The 18449-nt window shown below is 40.6% G+C and overlaps 4 protein-coding genes across 9 annotated transcripts; 2 read left to right on the plus strand and 2 right to left on the minus strand.

Annotated features, from left to right (window-relative positions):
• Window positions 1-130: 130 nt before the first annotated feature.
• On the minus strand, window positions 131-9465 carry LOC139783199 (coronin-2B). Of its 5 annotated transcripts, none has more exons than XM_071722345.1 (10): window positions 8953-9464; window positions 6357-6668; window positions 4268-4465; window positions 3928-4044; window positions 3434-3748; window positions 3053-3277; window positions 2777-2986; window positions 2574-2691; window positions 2155-2381; window positions 131-2077 (listed from the first exon to the last, which is right to left on the minus strand). In XM_071722345.1, the coding sequence occupies exons 2-10, from the start codon at window positions 6372-6374 to the stop codon at window positions 1883-1885; spliced, it is 1623 nt and encodes a 540-aa protein (XP_071578446.1). In that variant the 5' UTR covers window positions 6375-6668; window positions 8953-9464; the 3' UTR covers window positions 131-1882. The 5 variants fall into 5 exon arrangements, with proteins under 5 accessions (XP_071578446.1, XP_071578447.1, XP_071578445.1 ...); XM_071722346.1 differs by lacking the exon at window positions 8953-9464 and adding an exon at window positions 7501-8916; XM_071722344.1 differs by lacking the exon at window positions 6357-6668 and having other exon boundaries at window positions 8953-9465.
• A 730-nt stretch (window positions 9466-10195) lies between these two features.
• LOC139783203 (B-cell receptor-associated protein 31-like) lies at window positions 10196-12900 on the plus strand. Of its 2 annotated transcripts, none has more exons than XM_071722356.1 (3): window positions 10196-10391; window positions 11042-11365; window positions 11503-12900. In XM_071722356.1, exons 2-3 carry the CDS (start codon window positions 11083-11085, stop codon window positions 11931-11933), a joined length of 714 nt encoding a protein of 237 aa, XP_071578457.1. In that variant the 5' UTR covers window positions 10196-10391; window positions 11042-11082; the 3' UTR covers window positions 11934-12900. The 2 variants fall into 2 exon arrangements, with proteins under 2 accessions (XP_071578457.1, XP_071578458.1); XM_071722357.1 differs by lacking the exon at window positions 10196-10391 and adding an exon at window positions 10451-10902.
• On the minus strand, window positions 12853-14333 carry Chchd3 (Coiled-coil-helix-coiled-coil-helix domain containing 3). The gene is made up of 2 exons (XM_071722358.1): window positions 13605-14333; window positions 12853-13253 (listed from the first exon to the last, which is right to left on the minus strand). Exons 1-2 carry the CDS (start codon window positions 14029-14031, stop codon window positions 13075-13077), a joined length of 606 nt encoding a protein of 201 aa, XP_071578459.1. The 5' UTR covers window positions 14032-14333; the 3' UTR covers window positions 12853-13074.
• A 154-nt stretch (window positions 14334-14487) lies between these two features.
• Window positions 14488-18161, plus strand: Nmd3 (60S ribosomal export protein NMD3). Its single transcript, XM_071722349.1, has 12 exons — window positions 14488-14630; window positions 14801-14856; window positions 14980-15114; window positions 15192-15342; window positions 15637-15771; window positions 15865-15973; window positions 16070-16220; window positions 16291-16433; window positions 16515-16666; window positions 16841-16956; window positions 17060-17242; window positions 17322-18161. Exons 2-12 carry the CDS (start codon window positions 14810-14812, stop codon window positions 17491-17493), a joined length of 1494 nt encoding a protein of 497 aa, XP_071578450.1. The 5' UTR covers window positions 14488-14630; window positions 14801-14809; the 3' UTR covers window positions 17494-18161.
• Window positions 18162-18449: the final 288 nt, after the last annotated feature.

An 18449-nucleotide genomic window follows, 5' to 3' on the forward strand; every position in this document is an offset into this window, starting at 1 on the left:
CCCGCTTGCCATATATCATACTTCCTTGTCCAGAAATCTCTCGGACAGGCATACGCAATAAATTGGCCCGTAATGTGTTATATGATGACGCTCTTTGGTATTTTTCTGTTTAGCACAAGAAATTATTGGATTGGTTCTCAATAATATATTTAATTGACATGTATAAATATTACATATAAATCACGATACAGGCATATTGCGTCACGATACTACGTCAGGAGTAAATTTATAATTCGTAGCGAAATTTATAAACTCGTTACATTACGTCTCTCTCTATCACGAAAACGAATCATCTTACAAATATCATAGAAATTGCTTCCAATATGAATATCGAAAATATAGCTACAAACTATCTTGCAATATTTTAATGCCTATAAAATGCCTAATACAGCGTATGTAACTTCATGCTCTCGAAGAAGTTAGTACATCAAAAAGAGGGTCTCAATGAAATACCTCATTTACGGGTAATTAAAGCTATTGACGATTACAAAGTAAAGAACTAGTGAAGAAAGACTAGGGAATGCTACGTCACATGTTGCTGTATCAGTGTTTTATCCTTATTACATTTTGTGAACAATGAAATTTCATACTCACAGGCGATATGTGAGATGTAGCATCCAGGTACTATATTTATACCACGGTATACAATTGCACAGTTGTATGAAAAATACGCATATAAACGTATATGTATATACTATATAAATCATTATACGACTTGATTATTGTTATTAAGCAGAAATATAATTCTGTATGATTCTCAGAAACTACGAAAACTACGAGGCTAATGCTAAAAATAAGTGTCCTAATACATTTGCTATCGTATTCCCTTTAAGTTAGCTCAGGTGAATTAAATCGACATTGAATCGCGATAAACGTCGCGTTTCTTAAAAATATAACGTCCATTTACTGTCACATCATCGATTGTACATTGTTCAACGATCTCGTTAGTCGCACGTACATTACACTGTGCATTTATCGTATAAAAAGAAATTTTATGCTAATTTTTTTAGACTAATCACGACATTTATTAGGTATTATCACTGCATTCATAGATTTAGAGATCCTTATTGCCATCAACATCACGGAGTGGCAGTGGATGGCAGTGAAAAATATATGCGATAGCAAAATGCTCAATATATGAATACGCTAGTCCACTCGTACATATACGACATATCAGCTTTTAGAGCATATAATAAATCGGCAACAAAATTCATTTTACGCGTTGCAGAGATAAATTTGTAATACAAATAGAAACAATAATCTACATGATAATATGCAAAGAAATACTGTCTTTCAAAAGATCGGTATCTTTAATAATGGAGCAATATATTAAATAATATATCAGTTAAGTGTTAAGTAACTAATAAGCGAGTTGCGAACATTAATAGAAAAAATAAACAATTAACAGACTAGTACTAACATAATATCGTTTTCAAAAAAGTAAAATATATTATTTAACTGATAACGTCATGAATTACCTTTACGCTGCCATTTGTCTAAATGTATTGTGCTTCTCCTAACTTCTTAATATCCGACTTACGCATCTAAATGTGTGCGTGAACAGGTACAATTTTCATGTAACAAATGCAGCCTACTTTCTCTGTTCCCTCGTGATCAACGCGACAATTTTGTTCTACATAAAAATTGTAGATATCCCAAAAAAAGTTCGTAAAAATTTTTCTGTGCGAATACTTTGTGTATGAATATGACGAAGCTAGACTCCTAAGCGTGTTAGTACAAAGTTCTTGTAAGCTTAGGCTCTTTATCATTATTAGCGGTGCGTAAATACTCTAATCAAACTTCAAGTATTGATTGAATCACGTATAGCAGTAAAGCTGCAAGAGTCTCATTCAAAAGCGATGTTGAAGCGAGCTTGTAAATTTTATTGACGCTGCAATTTTCGTATTTGGTCCTCTAATTCTTTAACGCGCAGCTGACTATTAGCGAGCTGCCGTCGTACCAGTCTCAATTCGTCGGTTTGACGAGCAAATGCCAAACGAAGTTCCGCTTCATTGTTTGGAACGTCCACAGTCTCCATAACTTTATTGTCATTAAGCGAAGACGATATAATATTCTTCTAATAGAAAAAAAATATATGAAATATAAAGTATATAAAAAAATCAACGATATAATATACGTATATTACGCTCGTACCTGTATAGCAACATTTCCAAATTTCTGCTGAAGTTGCTGAAATTTTGTGCTTTGATTGCTGGATGTCTTTTGACTCTTTTCCGACATATCGTGCAATTCCACCGGTCTGTAATCCGGTATCGTTTCCGTAGACAAGAACGCAAATTTCTTCTTGTTATTTAGATCGGTGGTCGCAGGCAATTGCGGTGGCTTGTATACTCGTGGCTTATGCGTAGAGATGCTCCCACCTAATAACATGATATCCATTAATATGACTCGATAGAAACTACTATCGTATTAATGGTAAATATAAGACTAACAAATAAAGCGAAGAATAACTCGCTTGAATAAAATCTAAACAATGTTTGGGACAGATCGCGCGATACCAATATTCGCGATGTACAATTAGAGTGTGAAATTATAATACAAAAATGTAGGACCTGTTTTGAGAGAGATCAAGATTGGCGGGCTGTTCATGCCGCTGATCCAGTCTCTAGCCGACAACGCGGGACACGTTCCAATTGTATCGGGGTACAAATCTTCTTGGAATTGATCACTCTGAAACGTGTAATATAGTTTTCTTTAATATACAATTCGAGAGAAAATTTTGTGAAGATAAAATATTAAGTACACGTAAACTTGCCTTTCGTGGGACTATCATCGAGATTGGCTCGCACATTCCACGAGTCGCGTGTAACTTGTAAAATCTGAATACTTCACACAAAGAGGTATTAATGCCCCTCTTCGGCATCACTCCCAATCCTCTCTGAGGATTTCCAGATATAAATTGACTGAGATAATGCAGCCAGGGTGCTTCGTTAACCACTTCGTAATACCGAATGTTACCGTCGCCCTGCAGAAAGCAATGACACAGCGAGTTTTAAACAGTTCATATTACGCATGTCGTATACATTCTTACCTTCCCGGCTAAGAACACCATATTGGTATCGTTATCGTAAAATGGAAAAACCACTCCGCTCGACGAATCTATCGTCTCGCACGTCAGAGGGACATTTAGGTCATGCTGACTCCATATCGCGTATTGTCGGTCCGAATGTCTGCTAAATCCAGTAGTCAAAAGACGTCCGGAACTGCCAAGGAATACCACCTTGCTCGCTTTCGTGCCGGCGTGACATACCCCTTCCTGTTAAAATTGAAGTTTAGATTTGTTAAAATTTAACAGAAATATATAAATTTTTAGAGACAAATATTTTCTAGATTCGTGGTTATTAAAAATGACACTCGGGATTTATAAAGTTAAATAAATATATTTACAATCGTAAGTTTGAACGATTCTTACCGAAACTACGATACCGGACCTCGGTTCGAAAACGCGCAATTTCTTATCCTTGCAAGTGGTCGCCAGTAAGCTGCCGTCACGGTTTAGGGACATGCTGTAAATCACATCGGGATGCCTGTCGATGACGCTCACCGCCTCGCATCTATTCACGTCCCACACAATGACGAGATGATCAAAGCCGGCGCTGAAGAGTACATTCTCCGCTACCGGATGCCATTCGATATAAGCGACGCGTCGTTTGTGCCCTTGCAACTCCACCAGCCACTCGGTCAGGTTCCTCGACAATCCGCCATCGGGTATGTGCCACAGTTTTATCTAGATACAAATATCCAAATCTTCGTGATCCTCGTTTACCTCTCGATTAAATATGGTAATTGGCATAAATTTTGGATCTCTCATTTTATACTCTGTGTTTACAGAAATCTACAGGCTTTGAAGATGTGAGACGTGGAGATGCTCTCCATCCGATAGTAAATACAAAGTATGTTCCTTACAGTGCAATCATCGGAACAGGACGCGATGATGTTGTCGTTGAACGGATTCCACTTGATGTCCAAAACGGGACCGGTATGTCCAGTTACTCGGCTGGCGTTGAAGTCAAGGCGACCGGTCTGTAATAATTGGGAAAATAATATTAATAATAATATATATAAATAACTAATATGTTACATTAAAATCTATAATTAATCGTATTTAGAATACTATGTGACACGATTGAGACGTTCACGAGAAAGGATTAAATTTATTTCTCGGATTGCCCGAGCGTCACGTTAGCTAATATTATTCTTTGCACAGGAAGAGAATCAATAAATCGATAAGACCCGGATAACTCACACGATCCAACGATAACACGAGGAACGCTCCGCCACCCGCAACCTCCGTCACGACGGCCAGGAACTTCGGATTCACGGCGCAGAATTGCGAATCGTGGGCGTTCTTCGTGATCTTGATGTTGTCGTAGCATTTCTCCCTCTTGGCTGGCACGCCGTAAACGTGCCGAAACTTGCTGCTCCGAACGCCGCGGAACCACGACTGTAAATATCATTAACAACAATTTTATCACTCAACCCCGTCTCTTTTCAATTCTGCTTCGATATACGTTCCGGTTGCAGGATATCTCGTCGGAATATTATTGCAATCTCAAGAGGTCACGTCGGGGGGAAAAAAAAAAGAAACGGAGGACATCGCACTGACATAATGTATACGCATTTGCGACGATTTTGAGGGAGAGAAAAAAAAGGAAAATTAAATTAAAGAAAAATATACCATTCATGTGTACGATATCTTCGGGGAGGACTCTCTCTTACTCAGAAACCGTGAAAAAGAAAGTTGCCGGCGTACCGAACGGAAATAGAGACATTTCGCTATCGGCTGACAATAATTGCGGAGTTTTCAGCCGGGCGCTTCTGAGGATAAAGCGCTTCTGAGGAATCGACGCGGAACGAATGCACGATGCGCGATGAGGTATAAAACATAACGATGGAGCGCGCTTGCACAAAACGTGTAGTTACGTCTACAACGTTTTCCCATATGCGCTTATGCTCCTCGCGCGGAATCACGATAATTAAATCGCGCCGGCGAGCAAAACATTACACGATGGTACAATGATTGCGGTACCCCTCGTTCCGTTATTTTGCATTTGCGAAGCGCGCCTTCGAAACTAAAAGCGGAACACTCGGAAAAAGGCTTCTTTTCTCTTTTACACGAAGATTTTATTTTTAACTCTATTTAATTTTTTTTTAAACTACGTTTTTCTTTCTTCTCGAAGCTGCCACGTTGCAGACGCGCACGCAATGAGTCACACGCGGTTGTGGCTAATTGACGGCGCGAATGTGAAATCTCTCTCTCTCTCTCTTGAATTCGTGTGAATCGACGTATTCTTTACTGGCGCGCGCAGTGTAGCGCGGTGAGATAGATCGAATTATGCGACTTTTTCCCATAAAAAAAGAAGATAATCGAGCGGATTGCGAGAACTGCGTAAGAATCGCGGCGAAAGGATCGAAACTCCGAAATTCTCTGCGCGGGCGGTCTCCCGAATCTATTCAAGCCCGTCTTTCATCTGCGAATTCTCTTTGCCGCCAATCTGGAATTGAAGATTAAAATTCACTTCAAGTTAAATAAAGGATCCGCATTTAGCTCCCCGAGAAAGAGAAAATTGATATTTGCTTTATAACTCGAAAACCACCGATTTATAACTTTAATTTATAACTGCGACTTATAACTTTGTATTCAATTGTTAATTAAATATTACATAACGTTAATTGAAGCCCATTTTTTTGTTACTTGTTTTTGTTACTTAATTTAAAAAACTACCGTTGTATAGAAAAGATTAAATCAAAACTGATCAAAGCAAACGCGATAAAAGACGGCTCGGTAGATCGGGGACACCCTGTGTGTAAAATGTGCAAGGTATCGTAATCAAAATCAATAACCGGTACATTATGTAATAACGTTGTGGCTTACTCGTTGCTACGGAAGCAATATTAATAGAGATACAATATTTTACATCCTCAATTCATTCTATGCACGAAGTGTTTACGAAGGAAAGAACGTACATGAAATTTTGACATGTAAATTTAAAAAGAAAGAGGTATCGACTTTAATGAGAATTCCGAACGCCTTTTACAGACTTTAAAAACTTTGAAAACGCTTTAAAAACTAAACAATTCGCTTTACGTGCACAAGCGTAAACTTGAAGTTTGGGACTCGTTCTTTTAACTGGATGCAGGTCAAACCGGAAACTCTTCCCCCTCGCTCAGGGTCTACAAGAAGGTCCACTTTAAACATGTAATAATCCAAAGCGATCTCTCAACACAAATTACAAGCTCTACACGTTCTAGCTCGCCAGAAACGGTGCGCGTTTCCTTTTCGATTTTGATTTCCGCGTACGGAGCTCTACGGAGAGGAGGAGATTGGTACTCACCTGTCTAGTGTTGGTCATGTCTGACGTTAATCGGGATCTGGTGTCCAGGACAGCCGGTGCTCGACGAGTACACGTGCGCGGTGAGACGATCGTCGCCAGTGCACAACGGAGACGCGGTAATCGACAAGCCGGGACCCATGCATGTGCAGGTGGTTGGAGAAACGAAGAGAGAGAGAGAGAGAGAGAGAGAAAGAGAGAGACAGGAGGAGGAGAAGAGAGGGAAGAGAAACAAGAAAAAGAGAGAAAGAAACACTGACGTGGATAATATTGCAACCACAACTATACACGAGCCGCTCTCTCACGCCGCGCTTACTAGAAGAAACAAAGGAAAATGAGACACGCGTCTAATTAGCAACTCATAAAATCACACAAGTAAGCTCGCGCGGCGCGTCAAAGCGCGGCCGTCGCAGTTTCCGCGTAGCGCGTAACTAAAGTAAACTCGGGGCGAGGGAATGGTGGGGATCAATTCACGTAATTAGACTCGGGCCGAGTTTATCGCGACGATCGCGTCGTTACAGACAGCGATGATCCTATTAACGAGATCTTTTCTTTTCTGAGTGTAACAACCGCTTTCCCCTCTCAATTCTGGAAGGCTCCGAGCGATCGTAGTTTTCTATATCGGCGAGAACGATTCAACGAGGGTACCCTCGATCGCGAAAACCATCGATTAACCGTCAACTTAAAGTCTCCGAGTCATGAAATGATTAAAATATCCAGTTATTGACATTTCGCTCGTAACGGCGCGATCATAGTTTGATAGCTTATCTCGGTGGCGCGGGCCATGAAGACAGAAGTTTCTTTGATGGCTTATGTCACGCGCGCTAGGTGATCTAGGCCGTGTGAGCTTTACATCGTACAGCTTCGAGTTGAAACGTACTAAAACGTCGCCTCTTTTCGACCGGTATCGCCGGATTTTGCTATCAGCGTGTCGTCGAGCTTCCGCTCGGCCGTCGGAAAGTCTTCGTTCTCTTTCAACTCGATTATGAGACTCAATGTCCGCCGCATCAATCATCTTTACGGGGGGGAGATTACGAAACCGAGCGGTCGAAGAAGATCGGGAGTTTGAGTTACATACGGATACGTGACACATCCCGGCCCTTTCGGCGGACGTAGGACTGTCTGGCGTTTAAATTGCGATACGTACACACGGATTCGCCATGCGGAGCGACGTTTCTTCACCTTCCTGGGCTCGAACAACGAGACGATTACGAGATCGACCGACACGCGCTCGTGTCGCGCAGAAAAGAAGAACTGTCAAGAGCTATACGTGCAAGAGCCGAGCGCGCTATCGAACGAACGCTCGGCCACGCCGACCGTTCCGCTGCTACTGCACAAAGGCGAGTGACTATCTAGCGCTGGTAGTGGCTTAGTGCTCGCAGAACTCGATGCCCGTTGCTTGTTGTGTAGTGTCACGTAGTGCCTCGCGCACGGTTCGGCGTCTGTAGCAACGAGATTCCGGCCAGTGTCAATATTTAAGTATGTTTGGGAATTTGATACTTTTGCGAGTGCTTCCATTTAGCAAGACAAATCGTCAAGTGGATTCCGAGCGTCTCATTTCTGCCTTCTACTTCATTTGCGCAGCTATGGATTGGTGACTCACAGGGAAGACGTAGAAGAGGAATGGAAATACGATAAATTTCTTGAATGTATTGACAAGGGCTCGCTGCGAATTTAATATATATCAATTATTTAAAGCGCTCGGAACGTAATTTGGGATTCATTTAAATAAGTTTGTCCGTTTAGGTAAAAAAGATACATCATAGTTTCAGTGAAAAAGTATCGACGAATAAATCATTGTACGAGTATTACGAACCTGAACGTTTATCCATCGCTCTTAGGTGCACCTTCACGCATCTAAACGTAAAAGTGACGCGATAAAAAAATAACGGATGCTCGCCACTGATCTTTCGGCACTTCTTACCGTGTGGGAACGCGTCCTGCATGCCCTGAAGAAATCGAAAACCAGCTGGGTCACATGCACACACGACAAATATAACAACAGTGCTACGAAACAGATCGAACGTCTAAAAAATAAGATTCTATCGCCACATCGATTACAAAATCATTCCTCTGTACACCATGAAATTCATACGGCAGCCAGATCGAACCGAGGGATCGTCGTTTCTACGACTATCGCAAAGCCATACGAAGGGTTTATACAAATTACGGGGAGTCGCATGCACAGATCTTTGATAAAAACGTCTTCCTTACAAAGATTGCACGGGCGACTTCAACCAAATCCCAATCAACTCGTCAAGTAACACCTGCATCGAAATGCCAATAACAGGGAATTAACAATTCTATCTGTTCATTCTAGCTGAGTTTCTTGCATTCAACTTTCATCTTTTTTTTCTCCATTTAGAAGAACGGTGCAAAAAGTTCGACTAAAAAGAAACAAACCTTTTATTTGTTTATGTTATTTTATTAACACACGGATAGAATTGTTTGTTTTTTGTTATCTGACGCATGGAAAGATCAGCGACAATGAAGTAGTCGGAAATTTTGTCGGAGACAATTCAGATCAATTGGGAATTGCCCGAAGTCACTCCGGACGGTTGTTTGCATCTAACGCTTCGCGTTTAAACTCGACACTCACTTTGCCGCTGGGCTTGTAACAGGCCCGCGCGTCTACCATGTTGTTCATGATCGCGTGCTGATCCTCGTCGAAGCTCAGTTTCTCCTCCCTCGCGCGTATCATCTCCCGGCTGGCGACGTTGTGTCCCATAGACCCAGCTGCGCGCGGGAATCTGGGAATCTATCCTCGACGGCTGGTATCCTCTCTATACAACTCCGGACACTCGACTCGCGCGTCGTCGGTACGGGAGCTACGAGCGGACCATCGCCTTGCCGGCGTCGCCGCCGTCGCCTCCTACCCCCCGCTCTCGCTCGGTCGCTCCTTCTCCTCTTTTTTTTTTTCCCCCTCAACGGCACGTCTGTTAATCAGACACGTGTGCGAGCACTTTCACGCACCGTCGGAAGCCCGTCGGTCGGACCCACTCGTGCGCGTGAACACGGTATCGATCTGACTGGATCTGACGTTCCGCATGTAAACACTGGAGCCATGACAGGAGTAAAAGTAAACGTGAGGAAGAGCGGTTTTTCTAGAGACTCTTCGCTCTGGGAAAATGGCGGCTTCGTCCCGCGTCCGATCGCCCTAGAGTCCCTCGAGTTTTTTTGGACCCGGTTCGGGCACCGTTCGCCATTTTTAAATTGACCACGGCGCGCTTTTCAAAAAAATGTTCAAATCAGCATTTAGTATCCCTGCCAAGGAATCTCCAATCTACAGCTCTTTTCTAATTCTTTTAAAACTAAAAGAAGATAAAAGTAAGTTAAATCGAGATTAAAGTTGATCCATATTGATAGAATAATGAACATAAGAATAGAAAAAGATAAAAGATAAGTTAAACCGAGATTAAAGTTAATCTGCATTGGTAGAAATGGACATTTTAATCAGCCATTAATTTCTCAAGTAACACATGTGTCATTTAATATAAATAGAATTATTAATTTCTCATTGTTCGATATAAAAAAAAAGATTAGGTTAGAGTATTAATCAGTGATTGGTCCAAGTCGCCCTAGGGAATAACTCTCTACTCAGCGCAGCGACCAATCGGCTTCTGCTTCTACGGGGCGATTAATACGTAGGGGCAGATGATTGGTCGCCGCTCGTCACGTGCAACGCGAATTGCGGCGAGAGAGCTGCATCAATCCACGCGACTGCCATATATGACTGCCATTGTACAAAACGTGACAGGGAGAAAGAGAGAGAAAGAGGAAGGAAAAGAGAAACGAGAGAGAGAGAGAGAGAGAGAGAGAGAGAGAACTATGTATTTTGCCAATTGCCAGGAGCCAGGGTGACGTCACGCGGTGTACGGTTTATTTATAAAGTCGCCGACGACGTTGCTCCGTTGCTCGCGCTCGGATTCGTACTTTGAGCCCACTCGTTCGTGCATCTCGGGACGTCGCAGAAGCCGCCGCGGGCCGACGACGTGTCCCATTCCTCTCGCCGTCGTCACTCGTCCTCACGGGAAGCACGTAAGAATCCTGGCGAATTCTTTATTAGCAGCGACTGACAATTGAGACTGTGATATTTGGTCGCCGGTCGCCCGGGCGAACGAGACCAGCGTAGAAATCGTTGCCGAACATTTGTTCAAGATATATCTTCGTGCCTGTGTTATTTCGAGAAGAAGACTGCCGCCGGAGAGCAGATTTCGTCGTCGCGGTTTTGTTGCGATTCGTTTCCTCCGCAACGGCAACGTGGCTCCTATTCTCGCGAGCGAATCGTCCACCACGCGCGCGAAACGTGACAGTCGAAGCTTCGAGGACCGACCGACGGGAAATTTCCACGAATCCTCGTATCGTGTGTATCACGGAGTGACGTTGCGCCTCGACCGATCCGATTCAAAGTCGCGTGTCATCCGTTGTCAATTCCTGCCGCACGCGCTCCTCGGGAAGGATAGTTGCGTCGCAGCGAATTATTGTTCTTCACTGATGTAATTTGCATATCCTGTCGCGCAGGTATTTCGCGGACGCTAGGAAGATAGAGGTAGGGAAGAGAGCTGTGCTCTGCACTTTGTAAAAAAGAAGGGAGATTCAGCTGATAACAAGGAATTTTTGACGAGCACTTGATTCCCAAGGTCTCAAGATATAACAATCATACCTGTATTTCATCATTTTTTTTTTAGGTACCTGTACACAGGCATAGAATAAGATATAAGAGTCAAACATGAGTCTACAGTGGACGCTCATCGCCGGTTTCCTCTACGTCGAGGTCGCAATCGTCCTCCTCCTGGTATTGCCAGTGGCCTCGCCTACGAGATGGCAAAAGCTCTTCAAATCTCGCTTCTTGCAAAGTATAAATAATCAGGCTTCCATTTACTTCGTGGTTTTGCTGGGCGTCCTGGTTCTCTTTTTGCTGGACGCCATACGGGAGATGCGAAAGTACTCTGGAAGCATGGATCACACCGAACATCATCATCATCAAACATCATTGAACCTTGAAATGCAAGGTAGGTTATATAATATTTTTTGTGATTTTTTCTTCCATATCAATTTGACTCGACAAATACGGCACAGATTATTTCTGTTCTAACATTTTTTATGATTGTTCCTATATAACGAATCTATATTTATGTACGTCTTCTAGAAAACATGAGATTGTTCCGCGCCCAGAGGAATTTCTACATATCCGGCTTTGCGCTGTTTCTGAGCTTGGTGATACGCCGTCTCGTCATCCTGATATCCACCCAAGCTTCCCTGCTCGCGCAAAATGAGGCGGCCATGCGACAGGCTCAGTCCGCGACAACCACAGCCAGGAGCCTGTTATCCCAGAGAACGATCGGGGAAAGTGCGCAGAACGACTCCAACGAGGCGCACGATAAAGCTGTCTCGGAACTGAAAAATCAAATCAAGGAGTTACAAGCCAAGAATCAGGAGCTCGAGAGCAATTTGACTAAAGAGAAGAAGGATAAAGAGGCGATAAAGTCGCAGGCAGAGTCAGTCACAAAGGAGTACGATCGTTTGAATGAGGAACACGCAAACCTCGTGCAATCGAGCGGTGATAAGAAAACCGATTAAACAATTGTGATTTTTTCGTTTTCCTTTTTTCTTTCTTAAATCATCATTTGCTCATGAGTCCTAAAATTTGATTACGTTATATTAAATTATAGAATTCGTATCGTATAATCGTATAATTTAAACAGGAGTTACATTTCACGAAGATATTAAAACATATTTATATACTTTCGTTAGGAAATTGTAATACAAATATTATTACTATTGTGTGGTGGTGTAACGTGCCTCATAATACACTGTACATCCCCTTTCCAATTTTGTGCACTTTCTGTTGTGTACAAAGTCTGTACCCGTATTTCTTAATTCGTGATATATACCGTTATTTTTATGAACAGTTAACAATGTAATTCTAAGAATTCCATAAATTGAAGTTTTCGTTATAGTTATTTTGTATTTCATTTTTTTTTTTGGAGAAGTACAAATTTTGATGGCAGGTTGCCGTCAACTGTTATAATTTTATACTGCACTGAGAATAATTAATTACTGCACATTCGGCAAGTATTAATAATGTATAAATAGGATATATATTTTACATACGTTTTAGACAATATATCTTTAATGTACTTCCAATCTTGCTATTTGCAACGTTTCCTCGTTTTGTATTTACCAATAATCTTATATGAAATTATATATATTATAGAATATATATATACACACTCTATAACGTGTGCTGTGCTGTTGTAGGCCTTCATTTGGGTCGTGCACCCTGGGTTATGCTGTATATATTTTGATCTATGAATAGAACTGTGTGGGAACCTCAAAATAAGTTGTTCGGGTCTTCACCGAGAGATGCAACACTTTCCTGCATAATTATTATAAAAGCGTTATTTTAAAATAAATTTGTGTCGTATACAGCGTCATAAAAAATTCTATTGCTAATTAGATTCGGATAAACGTACTCTGTGTTTGACAATTCATCTCGTGCATGTAACAATAACATTTTATTATAAATATCAATATATATTCTTCATTTATTTTTTTACATTTTTCTCCTCGTGTACTCTCCACTTTACACTACTTTCCATCAGCAACAATTCCGCTGAGATAAGCATTTTAGGCATTACACTTTGAGATGCACAATTTATTATTTAATCGACTAAACGTCCTTTGAAGATGTCGTGATCTACGAGACGCACAAGTATTATTACGAGCGCGTTTCGATCATGCGTGTGTAGTGCACGTTCCAGACACAATTGGAAAACTCTTCCACCAAGTTCGAACATTTCAGAGTCTCCTTGGGATGGTCCTGGAAACACTTCAGGACTTTATTACTGTTCTCCAAACACGGTTGCACTGCACTCTGGATATTGGCAATTTTCTGTCCTGTAACGATACATACATATTTATATTAAATTAGAAAACTGCTGCATCATAGAAAGTTTTGTTTAGTTTTAAGTTTAAATCACTGTTATAATTTTTTTATTTGATTTCTAGAGCAATCTATAAATTATCCAGGGACTAATTTAATCTGTTTACTGTCAAATATTTTATTACATTTGATGTCAATGGTTGCGTTTAGCAGGAAAAGCAGCTTAGTCCCTCGCTGGATCTAAGTATAGATCAAGAAGTGTATGGATCATGTTAAAGAATCACTAAACGCTCACTCAGCTGCCTTTTCTGCTGAATGCAGCCAGAAACTGTCCAACGACTCTGTTAAATTGTATCTAAACTCACCAGACTTAGTGACGGAAGTCTCGCTAACTGCCTTGTTGTACTCGTCCTCCAAGACACGATTGACCTTCTGGTAACCGTCCTCTAGATTCCGCAGACGCCTCTGCCAGTGCTGATCCTGACGCTTCAGCTCCTCCTCCATCTGCTGTTGCATTTGTAGAGCAGATATCGTTAACTCCGGATAATAATACACCGGCTGACCAGGCGTTGCCTCGCCGGCCTGAGGCTGAGGCGCGACGGGCGTCGCACTGGGAGGTGCTGCTGGGTGCTGGATCGGCGCGCTGGGTCTCGTGTCCGACGCCGACTCGCGGGCGGCCCTCGCTCTCTCCCCCTGGGCGAGACGCTGCACGATCGCGTTCGAGACCTTGATCACCCCGACTTCCTCCTCGTTCGAGATGGTCAGCTTGCGGGCGCTCTGGCCGGAGCCCATCCTCGGGATCCTAACTCAGCGGCCCACGGGGAACCTCGTGATCTCGCTTGTCTGCAAACAAACGACTCGTCCGACTCGTCCTCCCCTCCCGCCAGCGGCGTGCACGTCGCTACCCGGTTACCCTCGTCGTTTACCTGGCGAGGGCCGAGGGCTTGTCCGTCGTCTCGTTGACAGCCGTTCTCGGCCTCATCAAAGTCAAGTTACATAAATACTTCAGACCATGCCTTGCCTTCCACCACTCTCTCCACGACGGCAGTGCCGCATACGTTTCTCCTTCGCTCCCGAGCTGATTGGAGTGAACGTAGCCCGATATCGGCCCGAGCGTGTTCGCTTTTCGACGCGAAGTTAGCCTCGTGCCGAGACCTCGTGGAACCTGACCAATCGGCAAAGACATCTCTTGCCTCTTGTCGCAATTGGACAAGATTATGCCTGGAACACGGACCTCTCTTTCGAGCCCCCTTCGTTTCGTGACGCAGTTAGTTCATGCGCATTGTGATTTTCAGGTTAGGTTTTAATTCACGAGGTTAACGGTGGTGTCTGGAGTTTCTCCGTTAATCTTCGCCTTTTTTTCGGTGATACAGCATCGTAAATAATTCCAGGTAGAGAAATTGTTCATTTTGCTTAACAATCTTTTTTTTTCATCCAGAATATAATCTGGTGCGAAGATACTTTCCGCCTCCAAGGTTGATTGGAGGATTAATGATTAAAGAGACAGACGTCCACGAAAAGAGTATGTTTTATAAAATTCTTGTTCTTTTTTTGCTTCCAGACGCGTAAAATGGAGTACATTCAAGTCTCCGACGAAGTGCAAAAGAAGGGAATGATGTATGTATAACATCCTGTTGATATTCCATGTAAAGTCTATAAATAATTCATTTGTATTTATTATTTTTTAAGATAAAATTTAATCTTTGCAAGCGTGTAAATGCGATTTTTCCTTACCCGTAGCCCTTGCTGTGAATGCGGAGTCATCATCGAGCCAAATCCTGCCAATATGTGTGTAGGCTGCCTGCGTACCCACGTCGACATTACTGAAGGCATCCCCAAGCAAGTGACCCTACAGTTCTGCAAAGGTTGCGAAAGGTACGACGTTTTTTTTAAAGATGTTCCAAGGCGTTATATACCAATTCGCTCAAGTTAACGCTGCATTTGTGTAACAGGTATCTCCAGCCACCTTCCGAGTGGATTCACGCCGCACTGGAATCCAAGGAACTCTTGTCACTGTGCTTGAAAAAGTTAAAGGGACTGAACCGTGTGAAATTGGTAGACGCCGGTTTTATATGGACAGAGCCACATTCCAAAAGATTGAAAGTAAGTTGCGCGTAGATGATACAAACAAAATTTTACAGAGTTGCGTGTGATGTTTAAATTGCAAATAAATTCAAGAATTTTAATTGACATTCAGTTGCCAGTTAAAATGTGCAATTAAATTTTAAACAAATATAATCATAGTATATTACATAGAATTTTTCAATATATGTACTTGATTCACTTAATGCATACAATGTCTAGTCTATCTAGTCATTGTTCATACTAATTAATTCGATTTTTAGCGTTAAAATCAAATTTCATTTTTATTTTACCATATTTAATATTATTTCTTAGGTAAAGCTAACTGTTCATGCAGAAGTAATTGGCGGGACACTTCTCGAGCAAGTATTCGTGGTCGAATACGTCGTGAATCATCAGATGTGCGAAGATTGTCATCGTGTAGAAGCTAAGGATTACTGGAGTGCATGTGTAAGTTTTTTAAAAGAAAGAAGAAATTCTCTCTCTCTCAAACGCGAATGATCATATTTGGCTTTCTTATATATATCGCGTTGTCTCTTACAGGTGCAAATCCGGCAGAAAGCAACAAACAAGAAAACTTTTTATTACTTAGAACAATTGATATTAAAACATAAGGCACATGAGAATACACTGAGCATAAAGCCCGTTCATGGTAAATATTGCGTCTCACGGAAAGCTTTCTCGTTGCCAATAATATATATTTTAATGTATCAAATGGATGACGGATAAAATGTTGTAATGTTTACAGAGGGTCTGGACTTCTTCTTCGCAACCGAAGCCGCAGCTAGAAAAATGACTGATTTTATAGTAACTGTCATGCCATGCTATGTTCAACATTCGAAGAAATTAATTTCACACGACTGTCATAGTAATTTATACAATCACAAGTTTACATACTGGTAAATATACGCAGCACATTTTCGAGGCATATTTCGATCTTATTTAATGCCTTTATTGCATCATTTACAGCCTCGAAATCATTCCGCTTTCCAAGGACAGTGTAGTTTGCCTACCACGGAAGTTGGCTCATCAATTGGGTGGCATTAATCCTATTTGTTTGGTATACCGAATCACGAATTCTGTGCATTTTATAGACTTTTCATCGGGGCAAAGTAAGTTATGATATTAGTGATAATTTTAACGATAATCAATCGACTGTTAATTAATGCTACATAGTGATATGTTGTATTTAGTTGCTGAACTTGAATCGAATGTCTATTGGAGATACAACTTCAATAGTATATGCGATCCAAAACAATTAACAGAGTATATCGTGATGGACATCGAACCAATTAACTATAAAAATAGAAAAACTTTCCCAGGACAAGGAGCTATTTCTAGTAAAGTAAGTTCTCCTTCTCTGTATAAAATATTTCAGACAACAATATGATTGTCTACATTACTTAATATTATGTAACATAATATTGTTGAAAGAAGGAGGGATATTTATCTTCTTGAGAAGCTTAACATGTGATTCATTCAAAATAAAAAAGCTAATTTTTGATAATTAATTTTTTAGCACATAATAGCGGACGCATGGCTAGTGAAAGCATCTGAGTTAGGGATAAACGATACTCCAATTCATACACGTACACATTTAGGCCACATACTTAAACCAGGTGATTCAGTACTCGGGTAAGTTTATGTAATTTACACTAAATTTATGGCATGTAATACGTACAGAGAAGAAATATTTTACAGGAGCATGTGTAATTTGTTTTGTATTCGTTTATTGCAGCTATGCTCTGAAAGACACTAACGTTAACGATGCCAATTTTGACAAACTAAGTGAAGATTCGATACCCGATATCATTCTGGTAAAGAAGTTCTACAGTCACAACAAGGCTGCCCGTCGCAAGGCACGAGTATGGAAGTTGAAACATATTTCTGATGAAGTGGCCGATATGAATACACAAAATAAGTATGTTGAAAAACGATTTACAAAACCTACAAGTTTTGTGCGCTGCAAATTGTTTCATAATATCAATTGCGTTTTACAGCGAATATAATGAATTCCTTGACGAGCTGGAAGAAGATCCAGAAATGAGGCAGAACATCAATATATTTAGAGACATTCGGAAGCAGATACCTGTTGATACTAATGAAATAGACCCGAGCATTCCCCAGATTACACTCGAAGAAATGATGGATGATCTTATAATCGAAGATTGATAGGTTTAAAGTTCACGAATAAAAGAGTACATAATTTTAAAAAACAATTTTCTTGCAAGATATATCGCTTATTTGCTGACATAAGCAATGACATAACTAAAAAAAATCGCCCTTTTTGAGTTATTCGTGCAGGGAAAAAGGTTACATGTACTATTGTTACATGTACTATTTACAGTTAAATCGACAATGCTTAATCTTCACGAACTCACCCGAGGAAATAGTAGTGTCGCTTATTGTGCCATATCATTTAATGAATTATGTAGGTTGCAATATTTATATAGGTCTTATCTCAATCTTATCTCAGTTGTCATTTCGTTGTTGGAGTGAAAAGTTGCATCGTAAAAATTGCAAAAAGAGTGACCTGCCAATACGGTATTTCAAAATTCTCATAGAAAGTTATAACAATTCAAAATTTTAAATCTTGAAAAATCACAATTTTTGAGTTATGTCACTGTTGTAGCAAATAAGCGAATCTGATTGTGAGAAATGCACTCACGATCTTTTGAAAGTGTCTGCATTGTGGCATGTGTATAAATGAATTGCTACGAAGTCGCAATAGTATATTTTTATGTATATTATTATCTAACATGAGATAATCGTTCAATTTATTGTATTGATGATATATTTTATGTATCAATAATTATCAATAAAATTATTCAAAAATGAAATTAATGAAATTGATAATTTTCGATAACATTTAAATGAAATTAACTGTTCATCTATCAATCATTAACATCATTATTTAATAATATATTTTGTCAGATGCTCATATTATTAGTATTAATTAAATTAGTGGTAATTTATTCGATAATTAGATTTAATTATCAAATAAATTATCGTCACATGATGAGCGAAATATCTTATGTAACAAATGTAAAAACAATATAATTTCGTGATAATGGTAGCATCTTCCTATTTGTTTTGTGTTATAAATATACTGATCACAATAATATACC

This window comes from Temnothorax nylanderi, unplaced genomic scaffold (assembly GCF_030848795.1).
Source record: "Temnothorax nylanderi isolate EJ_2023f unplaced genomic scaffold, tnyl_v1.0 TNYL_tig0477_pilon, whole genome shotgun sequence".
Classification (NCBI taxonomy): Eukaryota; Metazoa; Arthropoda; class Insecta; order Hymenoptera; family Formicidae; genus Temnothorax; species Temnothorax nylanderi.